This window comes from Sceloporus undulatus, chromosome 8 (assembly GCF_019175285.1).
Source record: "Sceloporus undulatus isolate JIND9_A2432 ecotype Alabama chromosome 8, SceUnd_v1.1, whole genome shotgun sequence".
NCBI lineage: Eukaryota > Metazoa > Chordata > Lepidosauria > Squamata > Phrynosomatidae > Sceloporus > Sceloporus undulatus.
In genome coordinates, this window is record NC_056529.1 from 583,213 (window position 1) to 601,820 (window position 18,608).

The 18,608-nt window shown below is 46.6% G+C and overlaps 3 protein-coding genes across 5 annotated transcripts in view; 1 reads left to right on the forward strand and 2 right to left on the reverse strand.

Annotated features, from left to right (window-relative positions):
- Positions 1-3,560, forward strand: part of MLST8 (MTOR associated protein, LST8 homolog) — a 5,729-nt gene extending 2,169 nt beyond the window's left edge. The window contains exons 5-9 of one of the 2 annotated variants that reach the window (XM_042480712.1): positions 469-544; positions 632-784; positions 887-1,011; positions 2,015-2,178; positions 2,338-3,560. In XM_042480712.1, coding sequence (XP_042336646.1) covers positions 469-544; positions 632-784; positions 887-1,011; positions 2,015-2,178; positions 2,338-2,456 — 637 coding nt within the window. In that variant the 3' untranslated portion in view covers positions 2,457-3,560. The remainder of the gene's footprint in view (positions 1-468; positions 545-631; positions 785-886; positions 1,012-2,014; positions 2,179-2,337) is intronic. The other variant, XM_042480711.1, reaches the window with a different exon arrangement.
- BRICD5 (BRICHOS domain containing 5) lies at positions 3,305-15,507 on the reverse strand. Of its 2 annotated transcripts, none has more exons than XM_042480713.1 (6): positions 14,019-15,507; positions 10,528-13,186; positions 8,246-8,398; positions 7,471-7,578; positions 4,595-4,748; positions 3,305-3,827 (listed from the first exon to the last, which is right to left on the reverse strand). In XM_042480713.1, exons 2-6 carry the CDS (start codon positions 10,705-10,707, stop codon positions 3,733-3,735), a joined length of 690 nt encoding a protein of 229 aa, XP_042336647.1. In that variant the 5' UTR covers positions 10,708-13,186; positions 14,019-15,507; the 3' UTR covers positions 3,305-3,732. The 2 variants fall into 2 exon arrangements, with proteins under 2 accessions (XP_042336647.1, XP_042336648.1); XM_042480714.1 differs by lacking the exon at positions 14,019-15,507 and having other exon boundaries at positions 10,528-10,659; positions 12,081-12,489.
- On the reverse strand, positions 13,976-18,603 carry LOC121914348 (phosphoglycolate phosphatase). Its single transcript, XM_042437718.1, is given in 10 exon segments — positions 13,976-14,094; positions 16,882-17,092; positions 17,094-17,139; positions 17,142-17,180; positions 17,183-17,221; positions 17,584-17,645; positions 17,647-17,685; positions 17,687-17,785; positions 17,787-18,184; positions 18,529-18,603. Coding segments are annotated over 9 exon segments (993 nt in total). The 3' UTR covers positions 13,976-14,094; positions 16,882-16,896.
- Positions 18,604-18,608: the final 5 nt, after the last annotated feature.

An 18,608-nucleotide genomic window follows, 5' to 3' on the forward strand; every position in this document is an offset into this window, starting at 1 on the left:
GAAAGAACATATAAAACCAAAACAATCAGTCCATAGTTTAACATTCACAATTTAAAAATAATCTGCCAGTGTGGTGTAGTGGTTTAAGTGTTGGATTATGACTCTGGAGACCAGGGTTCAGTAACCTGCTTGGCCCTGTAACCCATTGAGAGACCTTGGGCAAGTCACATATTCTCAGCCTCAGAGGGTGGCAATGGCAAACCTCCCCTAAGCAAACTCAAGAGGAAAAGTCTGGGCACAATGTAGGAACACAAATATGTTTCAATAGCAGTTTGCATAGAGATGTCCTCTTTTAAAACTAATATAACATGGAAGAAGATATGAGAAGTGGGAGATTTGATAGCAATGTGGCTTCTTGCTGAAACTTTGATACCTGGCGAGGTGAACCCTTGGATCTAAATGGAGAAAACAAGCAAGTTGTTGTTCTTCTCCATTCCCTCACATGGTCTGGTTTTGGTTGTTTTCCAGGTCGCGCAACCTTCAGTGCCAGCGCATCTTCCAAGTGAATGCGCCCATCAACTGTGTTTGCCTGCATCCAAATCAGGTACTTGTGTGCTCCTACTTGAATTCTTCTTAGTTGTTGTGGGATGTTCCTGTGTGAGTGTGATGGTATCTTCTGTGCTCCTCTTAGGCTGAACTTATTGTTGGAGATCAAAGCGGGGCCATCCACATCTGGGACCTGAAGACGGACCATAATGAGCAGCTCATCCCCGAACCCGAAGTCTCTGTAAACTCTGTCCACATTGATCCGGATGCCAGCTACATGGCCGCTGTCAACAGTTCAGTAAGTTTTTTGGGGGGGCTGTTGGGTGTTTGGATGCCAGTTTTTGGTGTGTGCCGTGAACCAGACCTCTCAGACGCTGCCTTCCTTCCCTCTCCCTCACAGGGCAACTGTTATGTGTGGAACCTAACCGGTGGCATCGGAGACGAAGTGACGCAGCTCATCCCCAAAACCAAGATCCCTGCCCACAACCGCTACACTCTCCAGTGCAAATTCAGTCCGGACTCCACGTGAGTAGAGTCACCAGGCTTTTCGGCCCATTCGCTTGCCCTTGGAGTGAAGTGGGGGCAGCTGGGTGGGGATCTTTAACCTGGGAGCATGGTGGGAGTGCTTGACTAAGAGACCAGGGTTCGAATCCCCACTCAGCCATGGAACACCCCCCCAGGTGACCTGCATTGTGCACAGGCTTCTCCTCTTGAGTTTGCTTAGCAGGCCATGCCCAAGATATGCAGGCCATAGAAACCTGTCTGGCCCCCTAAAACACAATATTAGGCTTTTTCATGCTTTTAATGCTCGTTTTCCATTTCTGTTTTATACTGTGTTTACTCCTGCCAAACTTGGCCTTCTAGTTCTTTCTAAAAGGGACATTTTCATTATCTTGTTAATCACTTTGAAACCAAGGAGTCACTCCTTAAAGAAAATTGGGAAATAGGTATTTACTGTAGTTAGTTGGTGGTGGGGGGACTGAAAAAGGAATAAAAGAATAGGGATTGAAGTTGTAACCTGGTGTGCTCTGCCGAGAGGAGTTCAAGATGGATGGATTTTGACACCTGACCCAAAGATATTTCGCAGTGACTCTCTTTCTCTTTTTGGTATTTTTTCCATGTGTGTAAGGGGATAAAAGGCAGGATAAATGGTGGGGAAAGACAGGAAGGTTCCAGATGGAAGATGCTGTTGTTTGAGGCAAGGTGATTTTAGCATATATGCTTGGTCTTGTAGCACCTTGCACTCCAGATCTTCCCCATATGAATGTTTCATAGATGTTGCGTTGGAACCCAAGGGTCATCCAGTCCAACATATGCCAATCCACGCTGAAGCATCTGTTTGCTATGAAGGAGATAACAAGAACCCACAACTACTGGGTTGCTTTCTCTGCCCTTTCCACCCTGTTTGAAAGTGGGAAGTTGACGTTACTGCAGTGAAAGTAACTTAGGTGTGTGTTAAATACTTAGAGCAATAATTCTAAAGGCCCTGCCTTCTCTTTCTCTTCTCTCTTCCTTCCACCCGCTCCAGGCTTTTGGCTACTTGTTCTGCTGACCAAACATGCAAGATCTGGAGGACATCCAACTTCTCTCTCATGACAGAACTGAGCATCAAGAGCAACAACCCTGGGGAAACCTCTCGCGGCTGGATGTGGGACTGCGCTTTCTCTGGAGACTCTCAGTACATTGTCACAGGTGAGGGAGCAGGTGCAACCTCCAGGGGACACTGCTTGGGTCTTCTGCCAGGTAGAGAATGCAGGGGATGTTGGTCTCAATTGCAGAAAGGTGTGTGTATTAGCATCAGAGCTTGGTGCACTCGCAAACCTTGCTGATTTCCTCTGGTTTCCTCTGCAGCCTCCTCAGATAACCTGGCCAGGCTCTGGTGTGTGGAAACGGGTGAGATCAAAAGGGAGTACAGCGGCCATCAGAAAGCAGTTGTCTGCCTTGCTTTCAATGACAGCGTCTTGGGCTGATGTACATTCTGTGCATATTTGAGGAATTCTCCATCTGACTCTCTGCCACCATCATTCTGGTCAAATAGATGGATGCTATCCGAACCTTTAGCCACAAGAGCACAGCTGACCTCCATATCTTCTATGTGGAATGAGACCCCCAAAGAAAATCCAGAACTAACAACTGTAAGGTTTATGGCATGGCACTCCTTTAAAAGGAATAATGCTCCCTCTTAAGTCATGGTGTTTGTTTCCATTTGGGAGTCCCTTAGCCAACACTTCCGGTGGTCTGTGTCATATATTTATATGTGTTACTTGTTACTTCAGAAGTAAATTTTGAGTTCACAATTTAGAGGGAAAGTGTTTTTCCCTAGGAGATGCCAGTGCAGTTGGGTTTTCCTACTAAGTTAGCTGTGCCTTGGATCAGTTCGCCAAGAGGCTGGGCCTGCATAATGTTCAGGGAGAAGCTGAGGAGACACTGGCCCTATTCAGGTGTTTGGGAGAAGAAGCTTCACCCCTTCTGTTGTTGCTCTTTTCATGAGGCTGAGAAGGGGACTTTTCCATCTATGTAACCCTACCACACAATCCAGAACCGGGGGGGCAAATCCCTCAGGTATCCAATTGTACATAGAGGATGCAGAGCTCCTCAGATTATCACTGCATCTGGAGAGCGACTACGACTACCATGCTTCTTTTCTGAACATGTTTAGGATTCTCTTATTTTTAATGCCAGAATAGGGTTGCTTCTGCTTTAGCAATGGCTGAACTTCCTCCAAGCCTGGAGTGAAGGACCGCTGAGATATCTGCACGCCTTGCAAACAGAGGAAGGAACTGGTGATTTCTCACTTTATAACAGCTGCACAGGTTCATTTCCTCTTTTTGTGCTTTTTTTATTTCATATGACACACATCAGGATTAACTAACTTTGTATAAAATGTTTTTTAAAAAAACCCCACAAGATTTTGTTTTACATAATAATGCACGTATGACCAAGACTTAAGGGCACTTTTACTACACCCTCATGCAGCTACTGTTAGACAGGGATGGTTATTTACAGGTTACAGGGAGGAGGAAACACTTTGTAAATAAAATGTATATACCGATAATAATAATAAAAAAGATAAAAATTGCAACAAAAACACAACTGTGTGTGCCATTGCTCTTCCAGCTCAAGCCCAGACCCCTTGGATCACAAAAAAGGCAGAGGGAGGCGTTTTCAAGAAGCACATAATATGCCCTGGGGGATTTCAAGTACAGAAGAGCAGAGGCAAATGGGGAGACCAGATTCCCAGGAAGGTCACTCAGGAAGGTAGTAGAAACAGATGGACACACAGATGTTGCTTGGAAAGCAGATGTCGATACACAAGTAGATCAGCCGCTGCTTTGGAGGACCTGCAAGGGGAACAGGAGCAGAAGCGTGGGAGAAAGGGCACTTTTGGTGCTGCCTGAGCAGAGAGACTGCGTAGTAAGATCTGAGGGAGAAAAATTCCCTTTCGGCTGTTCTTTTTATTTTAAAAAAGCTGATCCAACTGTCCTGGATTGTGTATGTGTACAAAGGATTCTGAGAGCCAGGAGGCTTAGTCTGCCATATTATTTTTATACACACACACACATATATATCCTATAACTGGGGGTCTCAGATGGCATACAGTAAAAAAAAAATTGATACCATTCTGATTTGTGGGAAGGACATTATCACCATATTCTTCTTCTGGGCTGTTTTAGATCCAGGAAAGTCAATTTCTGGCTTACTTCTTGGTTGAAAAGAGGCCTCTCTTGAATCTAAAACAGCCCAGGTAGGACTAAAAGCGTGGCAAAACTGCCCCAATGGCTTGGTGGCTGGTGTATATTTTAGTGAGGGAAAGACTTACTTAAAAATTGGGGTGCAACCCTCCAAACTCCAGTGGGAGCTAATATGGTTGCCCAGCCCTGAGGAGCCAAAAGTACATTGCTGTAATCTGCCTTGATTCCCCTGGGAAAAGGCGGAATATAAATAAATAAATCATATTATTATTATTACATGCCGAGGGCCAAGAGACCTAAGGGCAGGCTGTGAACTTCCCCCGCAGAGGGTCTTTTGATATCTTGCTGCCTCTTTGTGCTTTGACTCTCTGCTGCCCCAGAAGGCTCCCCCCGCCGAGAAGCTCAAGCCAACTCACCATCTTTCCTCTTGACCCAGTAGATGGGTGCCTGCTCACAAAGGGCCCAGACGGCCTCCCCTGCTTCCTCTGGCTGCACCTGCCTCCCCGGCACGATCTCCAGGAACTCACGGTAGTACTGGGTCCTGCTGTTGAGAAGGGGCCCCTGGCCCACCTTGGAAGGAAAGGGAGGCACAATGTGGCTGCTTCACATGGCATAAAAACCCTGCATGTTTGATTTGAGTTCATCACATGTCAACTGTTACTGTTGTATTCATATCCCACCTCCCCGCACCAATTTGGGACTCTAGGCAGCTTGCAAAAGTTAAATATAGGAAGACTGAAAAGCTGAAAAGCAATTAAACCAAGCTCATAATACAGCACATGATACAATGACCGTTTCCCCTGAAAAATCAGTTCTCAAAGGCCTGCCAGAGTAGGTTTTTTGCTTGCTTGTGGAAGATAGCAAGGATGGTACCAGTCTAGCCTCTGGGAAAGGAGTTGCAGAGCCCAGGGGCAGCCACTGAGAAGGCCCTGTCTTCCATGTTTCCACTATATTTTGGACAGAAAAAAGAGCCTCCCAAGAAGGGCCTCTCAAAACATGGGCATGTTTGCACCATTACTGCCTTCCAAGTTCTTGGGGAGCTTTGGGCAGAAGCTGGCAAGGAAAGCCAGCCGTTAAATGGAATCAGAAGCAGTTAAGCCAAGCTGCCCTACCCATCCCGCTTTGGGGTTTCTTCTGACATTCCCGGCAAAGAGGGCCTTGTCTTTTCGAAACCAAACCTCAGCCTTCACCCTTGACGGAAGAGCCATTAAATGTTTTGTTTCAAAGGCTGTTATACACCATTACTCAAACTTTGGGGCTGTGGAACAGCTGACAAAAGCACCTTTGTTTGCTTGCCCTTCCTGGAACTGCCTCCCTCTTGTGCTTTGACATTTTAGACTTCTGACATTTGTCTTGACCAACTGCACTGTCTCCGAAACGGAGAGGGAACCTGTTGTCCTAGATGGGACATGGTACTGGACTGCACTGAACTGCACAAACATCCCCCTTATAGTCACAGTTTGGAAAAATTACCTTTTTTGGACTACAGCCTCACAATTCCCTAGCCAACATGGACACTGGCCAGGCTGGTGAGAGAACTCTGGGAACAGGAATAAAAAAGGTAACTTTTCAAAGCTCTCATGATAAAAAAAGTGGGTCCTAGGTGTGCTCAGAGTAGATGCTAGGTACACAACGTGCCCTAGGCTCAATCTGTATGGCATATTTATGTGTCTGTCCACATTACACATATAGCACTTTCATTTGGTTAGGGCTGCTGGGACTTGCAGTCCAAGAATGTAGGGCCCCATAATCCCATCCCATCTGAGTGCCAGGGATTAGTACAAGCTTGCTTTGGCTGGCGGCAGCTTGAGATGTCTGCTGCCTCTTTGTGAACGCCAAACACTTGAAGTAGTGGGATAGCTTTGAAGAAATGTTTTGATGGATCAAAGCAGCCTCCAGCCAGTCTGGCATATTTCCACCCCAGTTTCAGCCGATCAGTTCAGGAGAAGGGTGTGACAACAGGGATAGCCTTTCTTCAGTTATGAAGAAGACAGATCTGCTCTCCAGAGAGAGATATTGGCACGTTACAGACTGCCCCTTTGGGGCGGCCTGTAGGCGCTCCTCTCCCCGCCAGATTGGGGCTTCAGCTGCCAGAACGGCAGCCTCCAGGGCCTCGATCCATGGCAGGGGGAGGAGGAGAAAGGGGCCACTCGGCCCCTTTCTCCCTTTGCGTCGCTGGCGCAGCCGTCTAAAGGCTGTGCCAGCAACGCAAATTGCGGAAGGAGCTCCGTTTTCTGTTTCGGAGCTCCTTCGTGCGCCGCAAAAAAAAAGGCGCTCTAGGCCGTTTGGAGGCGGCACGTTCATGATGTCGTAATGGCAGCCCCCATGTGGAATGGGCACCACCATTTTGGACGCACTGAGCGCGTATTAGGGTTGGGGGCATCTGAAAAGGACGCCCCTTTCTAACCCTAGTACGCACTCCTCGCGTACTAGGATGCCTGTCTATTGCTTCTGCATACATCAAGGTTATATTTAGCAATCCTGGCTAATACCTGTTAGGCTCAGCCATATGTTAGAGATAAATCATGTTAATGTTCCAGAGAGAGATGGATTTGGGCAGCTTGAGGTCTGAGCAGTTAGACTGGCAAACCGCCTTAACCTTCGGTCCAAATGTTTTGGTTGTTGTGTGATTTCAAATTCTTTATGACTTATGAGGACCCCAAGGTGAAACTATCATGGAGTTCTCCCAGAAAGATTGATTTGAGATGGGGGTTTATGGGTTTGAAACCATGGCCTTCCTCTGAGGCTGAGAGAGTATGACTTTCCCTGGCTGAGCACTGATTTGAACCCTGGTCTGCTAGAGTCCTAGTCCAACACTCAAACCACTAGATGCTGCTGATTCTTCTGTCACAGAAACTAATCACAAAAGAAAGCAAACTACTTTGAAAGCCAGAGAGTAGCAACAAGCTCTTGCCGTGACAACCAGAGGCATTTCAGCATTAAAGGATTTTCTCCTGCTACTAATGGCATGTTGCCTGTAACACATCTACCTGTAACACACATTGTTTTTGTGTGCCTTCAAGTTGACTCAGACGCTATTCCTAGAGTTTTCTTGACAAGATCCCTTTGAAGGAGGTTTACCTGTACTACATACCTTGGACCTATAAATGCAGCCCCTATGAATGATTCTTTTCCGGAGCCATTCAAAGCTACCAGCCACAGAGTAAGGATTATGGCCCCTGGCTCCAAGGGAACAAGCGCCTGTTTCTAAACCACAAGGAAACAGCTCAAGGGGGAAAGAGGATTAGGGTGGATTCTGCAGAGGCCGCTTACTGTCCCTGCAGCTGCTCACCCTCTGCTCCGACAGGTTGAAGGACATCTGTACAATCTCTCGGTCCCAGGTGTCCATCATCCGCAGGTAGCAACCGCTTTGTCCTGAGGGCTTGTAGCAGACATAGCCCTGTGAAGGAAAACAACAGTGAATGTGAGGGTTTCACACTGACAGTCCAGTAAGATACTCATTACTTGAGAAGCCTAGCCCTTTGCTGGCTTCAACTTAGGGCAGCCCTATGAATGAGAGCCCCATATTCAAAATGCCTCTTAAAATACCCTGAATAATGTTAAAATGCCAAAAAAATTTTTTTGATACACCAGTAAAATAATTCACATTCATTATACTTTTTACATTACTTTTTTATATTTGTCTTATTTGTAAATTACATTTAATTTCTTTTTACTGTATGCCTACCTGAGATCTTTAGAGGGTAGGATATCAATATTTTAATAAGTAATACATAAATATATTTTTGAACTGTGGCCTCCTTACAATCGAAATTATGCCTCAAAATTATGCCATGCCTGACTCATATCCCATTAATAATCATTTCACTTGGAGACAACAAAAATATACTTTGCATACATTGCTCTTCTTCTTCACTATAATTCCCCTTCTGGACAGGCTGAGAGAGAAAATGCTTGATCCTGATCATCCAGCCAATTCAGGATTAAGGTTGAATTTGGGGCAATCTCCTCTCCAAAATGCTTCCGTGTTATAAACTCCCCCTGTATCTAGTTCCCCTTCATCTTGTCTTACAACTAGGAAAGGCAACTTCAATTGGCACACTCACATTTTTGCGGTCAAACAAGACCAATGAAGTCTGGTTGCTTGGTGAAGTGACACAGTAAGTAACTGTATTCTTGGACTTGTTGACAAAGGCCGATTGGTTCATTGGGGACCCAGGTCGGTTCTGAAAGTTTAGCCGGACCACCTGCAAAAGAGGCTGCGAAGATGTGCGGTGTTAGGAAACTGGAAGGAACAGCATGAACACACCACCAGGACGACTGAGGGCTAAAGAGACTCACCCCACATGTCCTTGTAGGTTTAAGCTAAAACCAAATGGAGGAGAGAATGGCATAGCAACAGACAGGAAAAAAGCTTAAGCTCTTAAAACCAGACTCTGGCTCAGGAGACAGATGCCTCAAAAGGGAATATGAGAAGGAGAGGTCTATCAAGTCAAGAATGTGTGTGTGTGAAACTGAAAACTGGAGTCGCAGCTTTTTGAGAATGTCTGCACTACACAGTAATAGCACTTTTGGCACCACTTATCTGCTATGGCTCCATCCTACAGAAGCTTGGGATTTGTAATTTAGGGAGGGTATGTTAGAGCGCTAGATCACCTTCCTGAACAACCTGGGGATTAAATTGTGTTACCTTGGGACCTGTAGTTCAGGGTAGTTTTATCCTAGTTCCCTAAAATTCCAAATCAGGTTTAGGTGCCAAATAGTGGCAAAGGGAGGTAGACGCACACTAAAGATTGAGAGATGAGGGTGGGGAGGCTTGAGAGTTTTGTCCTCAGCCCAAAATCCTTTGGTCATTACCAGGATTACATTCTTGAATCTTTTCATGCAAATTCCAATTTCCTCTCCCAGTGACACAAAAAAATACTGAAAAGCACCATTAAAAAGCCAATAAATAATTATTCAGTGATAATACAGAAAACAACAATTAACAGTAACCCCTGCTGCAGCCCAAGGAATATTCTATTTATTTGCTAGACAACTGGAAGCCAAGAATCCTTGCTGGGCTACTGCAAAGCAGAGATCTGCAAATAAATCCTCATGTCTCTGACCCTAAACTAGGCCAGCTGAATGGGTAGATTTAGAAATGAGCGGCAGGACATGAGTAATAATAATAACAATAACAACAACAATAATAACAGTTATTTATATCCCGCCTCTCTACAAAAAGCAATCGGGGCGGCTTACAAGGTTAAAATATACAGTCCGAACCCTCAACCCCCCCCCCCCCCCAAATACAATTAAACAGTGTGGAATTAAAAACATAAAACATATTTAAAAACAATAAATAACTGTGGTAAAGTCAGAAGTCAGCAATTAGATTTTCCTTCTGATGGCCAGAGAACGATTCAGGAAAGGCCTGCCAGAAGAGATCATCTTTATAGCTGTTAAAAAGCAGTTCAGAGTGGTAATATGACGGATCTCATCCTGCAGCCATTCCACAATCTGGGAGCAACAGCTGACAAGGTCCTCTGGGAGGTCGCAGACAGATTTTTCCCTGTGGATCCAAGTGTGCGGGGAGTATTATATGGAAGGAGGCAGTCCCGAAGATAGGTTGGACCCAAGCCATTTAGGGCTTTAAAGGTGATAACAGACACCTTGTACTGGGCCCGGAAACTGATGGGCAGCCAGTGGAGTGATCTTAAGATCAGTGTTATATGGTCTCTTCTGGATGTACCAGAGACCAATCTGGCTGCCATGTTCTGAACTAATTGAAGTTTCCGGACCAAGCATGAGGGTAGCCCCATGTAGAGTGCATTACAGAAATCAAGGTGTGAGGTTACCAGCGCATGAACTACGGTCTCAAGGTCCCTGACTTCCAGGAAAGGGCGCACCTGCCGTATCAGCCGGAGCTGATAACAGGCACTCCTGACCGTCGCATTCACCTGATTTGCCATGTGAAGCGATAAATTTAGGAGCACCCCCAGAAATAGAAAGGTGGATGTCACACTTGACTGAATAGAATGGCTGCCTTGGTCCAACTCTATTACAGATTACTAACTGGATTATACTATTGTTGTAAGACAATGCCAGGAAAAACCAAGGTCTCCTTCAAGCTCTTTTCTACGTCTCCGATGGCACGAACCTCCTACATGCAATTGGGGGGAGCATAATAATAATAATAATAATAATAATAATAATAATAATATTTATTTGTATCCTGCCTGTCCCTGTATTGGATCGAGGCGGGTAACAACAAACAAAAACAATACATTTGGGAGGAATGTACAGATTTCCAGCCTCACTGTTATGACTGGTTTCTGCAGGAGTAGAGGAAAGCCATAACACACAGCATGGTAAAATGAAGTAAGGAATGAAGGCAAAGTCTTACCTTGGGCGAAGTTTGGGTCAAGCTGAGAGCAGCTGCCACAGCAATGCAGACCATCCCACAGATCAGAATGACAGAAAGGATGACCCAGAATATTCTGGAAGGGGCTTTGGATTCTGTGGGAGGCACCCTCTCCTGTGAGCCAAGGTTAAACTTGTCACTTAGAGAAACCACACAATCCATAAAGGCACCTGCCTATAAGCATTGTGTTAAGAATTTCCCCTCCTTACTTTTTTCTCCCCTGTACTTGCTTTAGAAAATGAAAATCAAATATCGTGACAAACATTTCAACATGGATGTTCTTGATGTGTCTGGAAGCAACGCTTATGTGAGGTACAGAGCTGAAAGTTTATTTATTCTGGGAGTGGACAAAGTAGGGGCCACAAGATGTTACTGGACTGCACCAGCCTATAGTGCAAAATGCGGAGCGCTGCAATTCAACAACATCTGGAGAGCCACATGATTTATACCTCTGGTCTGGCAGTTTCTGTGACAGGTAACATTATTATTTTTTAAAAAGTGCATATTTGCCTTCATGTTGCCTGTCCACTCATGGACACCTCATAGGGTTTTCTTAGGCAAGGAATCCTGGGGTGATTTTGCTTGTTCTGTCCTCTGAAATATAGCCCACAGTACCTGGATTTTGTTGGTGGTCTCCCATCCAAGTACTTACAAGGGCTGACCCTGCCTAGCTTCAAAGATCAGAAGGAATCTGATGCCTTTAGGGTATTTAGACCAATTTCTACTTGCCTGATGTGGGAGTGAGGTTTTCCAAGAATAGTGGACAACATAAAGCAAGCTACAAAATACATTTCAATCATTGTGACCACAATCTAGGACCATTCTGTGGGTCCCGTAACTGTATGCACCTTTTCATAGAAATGACAAGCACATGGTTTAAATCATTTTGCTTTTCAGGTTCACAGAATCATGGAACACATAGATGAAGGAACATGGATATCCTGATTGCACAGCATTTTGGAATGCAAAGGTGGTTTGTTTGGAAATCTTTAGCAGAAAAGAAATAGAAATCAAGTTGTTAGTCTGTGAATCCAGGTCTCAATAACGTCTACACATGACCAGTTAGTTTAATATCTCAAGTCAGACTTCAGATGTCAGTCACCAAGAGTGACTGATTGCCTTCCTACAACATGTCTAATTTCCATAGACTATGAAGCAGACCCAGATCAAGACTCTTGATCCTGGCAATCTTTAGTTTCCAGGAACATAAGACCGGCATGAATGGTATATTAAACTGGAGGAATGAAAAGGTTTCTGATCAGATATTCCAAAATGCTATCAACTGATATCAAGTCCCCATTTTCAGGCTGTCTTCTGAAGCCCATAATATTTTGCTGCCTGAAGTGTGAAATCCAAGTGGCACGTGCCACATTATTAATGAGAAGCCACACCTTGCAAACTCTGTGCATCGCCTTATCCCTTAAAAAAGGGTGGGGATGAAGAAGAAACAGGGAGGTCAGATGACCAAAGTAAAAACACCTTGCAGGTGCCAAGATAGGTTTTTGTCTTTTGAGGGGGGAGAACAAGGTACTTACTAAAGAGGGGATGGCGGGGGGCCCGGCCTGCTCCTCCATTCCCGCTGCAACCCTTGCTCCTCCAAGTCTGCCTTCTGACAATGCAGGAGTTGTGCATCATCAGAGCCCTCAGAAACCTGGCTGGAAACACGAGAATCTGTCTGCAAGGGCCAGGTAAAGGGCGCACCTTGGCACCTCAGTTTGGAGAGAGACACGTGGAGGTGAAATCCTAGACTTCTTTGTTGGTGGGAGGGAATGGGGGCTGTGGAGAGATGCTGCCTTGGGTACGGCGATGCTTGCCTTTTCTTTCCTTCCCAGACAGCCAGTGCATTCATGAGGAACACAAACCGGGTCTTTGTGTAGGGCCTTAGTATGGCTGGCAGTCGGCCTAAGTACGGTCAGACAACACACACATCCCTTCACAGGCAGAGAGGAAGAAAGAGTGACAGCCCACCCAACCCCAACCCCAACCCACCGTCAGATAGAGATGTCAGCAACAGTTACAAGACAGGAAGATGCCTCATTCCTACACCCTTCAATGGGCATGCCATTAAACAGATAACCTTAGTGTTCTCTTGTTGCATGAAACTACAGCTCTCCAAAATGAATGGTAAAGTCAGTATGAACAGGCTACCCAAACCTATAAAATGGACTACTTAAATTAAAGATGTCGGCATCGTATCAGTATGCAAAGGGATCGTGTAACACCTTTGAGACTAACTGAGAGATGTTAGTAGCATGAGCTTTTGTAGACTTGAGCCTACTTCCTCAGATGCATGGAGTGGAGTGGAGGGTCCTTTCAGTTTCAAAGGTGCTATAAGATCCCTTTGCATACTGATTTTCAGGAGTAATGTGGCTACGCCTCTGAATTCTGCACAGTATCTGTAATATCTGAGGGCCCAAGATGCAATTTAAAAGTCCATGGAGACTAACTTCCTCATTCCTCTCCCTCCCAAGAGAGAGAAAGAGAACACAGGACTTTACCAAACAAGAAGCATCTAACAAAACCAACGTCTGACCAGTGCCCATCAATAATGTGAACGCTCCAGGCTCAGAAGTCTTATTAATACGATTTCTGATGGACGCTGTCAGCTTCAGCTGGTCAGATGAATGCCAGAGGGAAATGGCTGAGGGAAAAGAAAATACAATCTACTCTCTGGAAGAAAAAGTAATAATGGCAGGTTTAATTTTTTTTTAAAATCAAATGGAAAGAGCTGTGGCGTTTTGATCAGCTGAAGAGGGCAGCCATTTCCTAGGTCTGGGGTCTTTGCACCAATAATACTTGAACAGACAACTGTTAGAAGAGTATAGCTACAAAACATCAAGCCTTGAGAGGAAACTGTTTTTGAAAGCTGTGGTGAGGACCTTGATACACCCCTCTGCAAATGCCACTAAAATAGGCCTGGTATAAAAATAGCACTTCCTCAGAAATGGTAGGAAAAGAATCCTATCCAATTCTAATAATCAGAGCCTGGAAAAGCATTAGCCATGTTGGCTGGGGGGGTCATCTTCTAGAATCAGGTTCCTTGCCTTCCCTGCCTCCTCTGCCATTAACTTACTGTCATTTAAGGCAACTTAAGCACTTGCACAATCTTCCTGTTTCTGCCTGAAGCAATCTCCCTTCCCCTCTTCTCGTGTTCACTTGTGCTAGATACTAAGCCTCTTGCAGCGTTAAGGTGCGCACAGACAAGGAATGCTTTTAGCCTTTCTGTGACAGAGGCAGAGCTAAGCAGAAACCAAGGTGCCTTATTGTCCGTCAGGCAGAGAATAATGCCACATTAAGATCCCTGCCAGCGCATCTAGTGGAGACCCAACCAAAGCCCTCCAGCTCACATTCTGCCATGGTATTTTGAAATGGCCCAGAGGAATTTCCACAGTACTTTTTCCTCCCCCAAGATGTGGGGCAAGATTAAGTGGTCAGCTTGTCAACATCATTTCCCATCCTTTCTTGAAGTGCACCTGCCATCTTTGGCTTCCAAGCTATTTCGTCTGGCAAAAGATCACAGTGCCTCTCCTCACGCTTGTTGCATGAAGCCTGTTAAGAGAAAAATAAGGGAGTGGGGAGGCAAGGGAGAGAGGAATGCTTTTATGCCACATTCCCAGACGTTAGAATTCAAGAAGGCATATTGTGTGCTTCATGCCTCAAGGTTAAACCTGGGCTCATTTCCCTCTGGCAAAGGCCCAGCCAGAAAGACACCCGTTCTGCTTCTCCTCGACTGCGGATGAGCTGCCCTTTACACACCCATAAATAGTTAAGGGTCAGTTTCATAACTGGTAATTGTCAGTTGTTTCAAAGAGAACAGTGGCAGCTCTGACCAAGTAGAAAAAGGATTTCAAAAGCAAGGAACAAATTTAAGTACAGACTCCTCTGCGAATCTGATACATCTCCTCCTCCTTCGTGATTTTGCTTAAGTATGGCCATCACTGTCCCTTCCCACTGGAAACAGCAGCATCCCCACAAGATCTAACAAAGGTACCCCTGCATAAGTTGCTCTTGTGCTCGCTTAAAGAATTTAGTCATTTATGAGTGATCCTAAAGCAGTATAATCCCCTCCCTCACTTTGCTGGCTGTCCAGGTGAGAGTTGCACAATCTGGACATATAATGGTCTGCCCAAACTAGAAACTGAGGAAGGATTTCAGGGTGCAAAAGGAGAAGAGGGGCAGTGATTTCCCACGTTATGGCTTTTCTATTGGTTTTCCCCATTTCTAAAAACCCTAAATGTAATTGTCATTTCAACAAGGGCAGACTAAAGAGTCAATTCCTGTGAAATTTCTGAGACGCAAAATGAAAAGATGACAAACACAAAAAACCCCAGTGAGACGTCTGTTTAATATGACACAAGTATAGGACCGACATTCCTTGACGGTTTTACACAAACTGCGTGGTCATTTGCCAGTGCAGTTTCACAACAAGGGCAGAGAAGAGTAGACAGACAGCGGTTACATTGTGTGGCAAGCAGGTCTGAGCCACCACCGATAGGGTCTAAACATTTATCACCTACTTGACACATTCCTCAACGTCCCCTGAATTGCATAAGCACAAGTCCCAGGAAAAGGACAACATCTTATTTTCAAGTCAGTCCAAGCACAAAACAGTTTGCATTATTGAAGGAGGAAAACAATGTTTAAGGTTACAAACAGGTTTGGTAAAGTGAAAAAGAAAAAGACCTCCATTGGGAGACATAGTAGAAGGGGTGGAATCATTGTGCACCTTTAGTACTTTCAAGCAGATGCTGACACTAATGTATAAACGCAGAGTATTTTCCATTGTGAACAACACAATTATTGCTTTACGAGAAAGTGGCAAGCTCAAACAAGTTTCAAGTGTCTTCAGTATCAGAAGTGTCATCCGCATGCAAGAGTTACCTGGGCTTATGCTTGAAAAATAAAGGCCTGTTACAGACGGCCAAAATAAAGCTGCTTTGGATCTCTTTGGAGGTATGCTGTTTAAATACATCCTAAGAATCCGAAGCTGCACCAAACTGCCTCTAGTGCTTAGGAATGGAGTGTGGCTTTGGCCGACCTCCGGACTCTTAGGACCCATGCATCATTTAAATAGCATCACCAAAGAGACCCGAAGCAGCTTTATTTTGGCAGTCTGTAACAGGCTAAAGTGTCTTTTTCTTGGTTCTGTTGTGTGACATTTGCTGATTTAAATACTTATGTCGCAACGTTACAGTATTTGGCATGGCACCTAGTGCAGCAAGAGCAAAACCGAGGTTTGGCATCTAGTGCAGCTGGGCACCTGAAAAGTGCAATAACTAGAAACCTGCAAAGCAGAAGAGTGACTTTCCATTTTTTCAGAAGAGACACGCAAGGGATTTTTCTTGGTCTTCCATCAACACCGAAGTAATATTTTAGCAGGAAGCACTGAACAAGTTACCTGTTGCTTCATAACATGGCTTTAGAGCACTCTATTTTGCAGAGGAATACCCACGATTACTCTTGCATCTAGATATATACTGCTATAGGGAACGTATCAGGGATAGACAGGGGGGCTTGACTGCTTTGTTTAACAAATAACCAAGCACCAATTCAGTTTGGAAATCCTCAAGTAAATTAACTATCTTCCTTAAAAGGGTGCTAAACCTTTCAGGTCATCTGACTCGCGGCGAAGGTCAGAAAGAGGGGAAAGGTCTTTTAGAAATCATACTTCCATCCCTCCTGGCCTAAAACTTTTTTCGATATATTATATTTCCTTTTAAAATAGACTCTGAGCTCTTTACGTCAATATATTTATACATATACATTCACCTATATCTTAGAGAATATGAACGCAATGCATCGTCCATATTTTGCTACTGAGCAAGTGCAAATGCAGAGTGAGGAGAGGCCAAGCGACACACTGACACACAACGACTCCCTTTTCCTGACACGCCGCCTCAGGATCAGGCTATGAAGCTGGGACCTGAGAAGCTTAAAACCAGGTTAAAGTTAACTCCTTTGACCAGAACAGAACGTCCCTCAAACTGTGCATCCCTGAATTTCCAAAGAATGGGCGACGAACGAAGCGAGAGAGAGGCACAGTGCCAGGTATTAACAGAACCGCCCTAGACGCCCTTCGCTGAGCAAGACTCTACTGATTCCTTGGCACTGCAGACACCTTAAGACATACTCTGATACTTGCACAAATCTGAAACTGACTGAAAAACCACTCCCTCTTAGTTTCAAAGTGCATTCTAAAAGGAATTTGTAAACAGAGAACTCGAATTAAAAGTTACGCACGGAAAACATCTTAACTTGCAAGGAGCAGCTGTGTGCACGCAGCAGGCAGAGGTGATACTACCAGCCTCAGGCCATTTGGGGTGGAGGGGGAAATACCTTTACAATCTGGAATCATTTCCTTTTCCTAATCCTGGAGGGCAGGAGGAGGTCAGCTATGCTATCGACATAGTAGTCAGGGATAGGTTTCTCCGCCGGACAGTTGCTCCCTAAGTGGCCTTGCACTTCTTCCAGGGTGGTGACCCCCGTCGGGTCAAGCGGGTCAGGCGCAGTTGTTGCCATCAGGATGTCTGTGTCCAGGCGGTCGCCACCATGATTGTGCGGCAGGGTCGATCTTGAACTCGTTCGCCACACATCAAAGATGTAGCGGCTGGGCTTGCCCACGATGAAGGCTTCCCCTCGGCTGCCGTCTCCACCGCTTTGACAAGACACCCAGTGCCTACGGAAAGAAAAAGACTAAGCAACCAGGAGGACAAGCCATGAGACAGAAACAGAAGGAGAACCAGGCGAGCGCAGAATGCTCTCCAGACCCAGCCAAAGCTTTTTGAAAGGTATGGGCCTTGGGCACATTTCCATCCCCAAGACCTCCTGCGGCTGCATCCACACTGGGGGAATAATAACCCGGTTTGGCACCGCTTTAACTTGCTTTCTGGTTCTTTGCTATGGAATTCTGGAGTTGGAGGTGTTTGTGGGCCCTCGGGCCCACAACAACCTCCACTCCCAGAATCCATAGCAAAGAGCCAGACAGCAAGTGAAAGCGGTTCCAAACCTAAAACCGCGTCCGCTCCTCCTCCTTCGTACCCGGGACGGCGCTTCCCCTCGAGGGGCAGCCTGTGTCCCTGTTCGTTCCGACCAAGAGGCACCTTTCCCCGGAGGAGGTACCGCAGGGCGAGGCACAGCTCCGTAGCTGAAGTGCTCGTCGTACCGACCAGGACGGCTCCGGACGGAGGGCTCGAGGGGCCTGGCGCGAAGAGCTCGGAGTCCGGGGCGGGGAAGGGCCGCAGCCCGAGTGGCGCACCCGGCGGAACTCCAGCTCCTTGCTCAGGGCGCGCCCGCCCAAGACGAAAACCGAGGCGGAATCGCGTTCGCCGTCGAGGGCGCGGCGGAGGAAGCGGGCGGCGCAGAAGGCCGAGCCGAAGACTGCCGGGGCTCCGCCGGAGGGAAGCCAGGCGCCGACTTCGACGTAGGCCTCCCGCGTCCGCGAGGAGTTGTTCGTCACGTAGCAAGGAGCGCGGCGCGATGGCTCCCGGAGCCGGACCCAAGAGCGAAGGGCCTCCGCCGCCCCGGGAACCGCCGCCTCTCGCCGCGCCACAGACGCCGTCGCAGTCGAAAGCAGCGCCTCCGCGAAAAGCACCGACCGCGCCAAGGACGGATCCAGGCGGCTCACGCTTCCCCGCCGGCCCTACAGACGCCCATCTTGGCCTCGGTTCTCCTCAAGGAATCCGACGACGGCGGTTGGCTGAGACGCCCCCGGTACCCCGCCCCAGAGCCACGCCATTGGACGACAGCGCCTCTCACAAGACGCCTGCTTCAGTCTTAAGACTCCTCCGCCATTGCGCACCAGGCTCCCCCATTTTCCCGTCCCATTGGCTAAGACCTTCCACCGCGCCTCATTGCTGCCTTAGCCGACTAGCCCCGCCTACTCGTCTCTTCTCCCCTCCTTCAGTGAGAGCCGAGGGGAGAGGATTTCCAGGCCGTCTCTCATTGGCTGAGTCCTGTGCGACGTCACCCGCCTAGCACGCCCACCCTCCACTCGTCTGGCGTTGTTATGACGACACGGCCGTAAAGCCGCCCATCTGGCGGTTGCGCGCCTTGCGACATGGAGG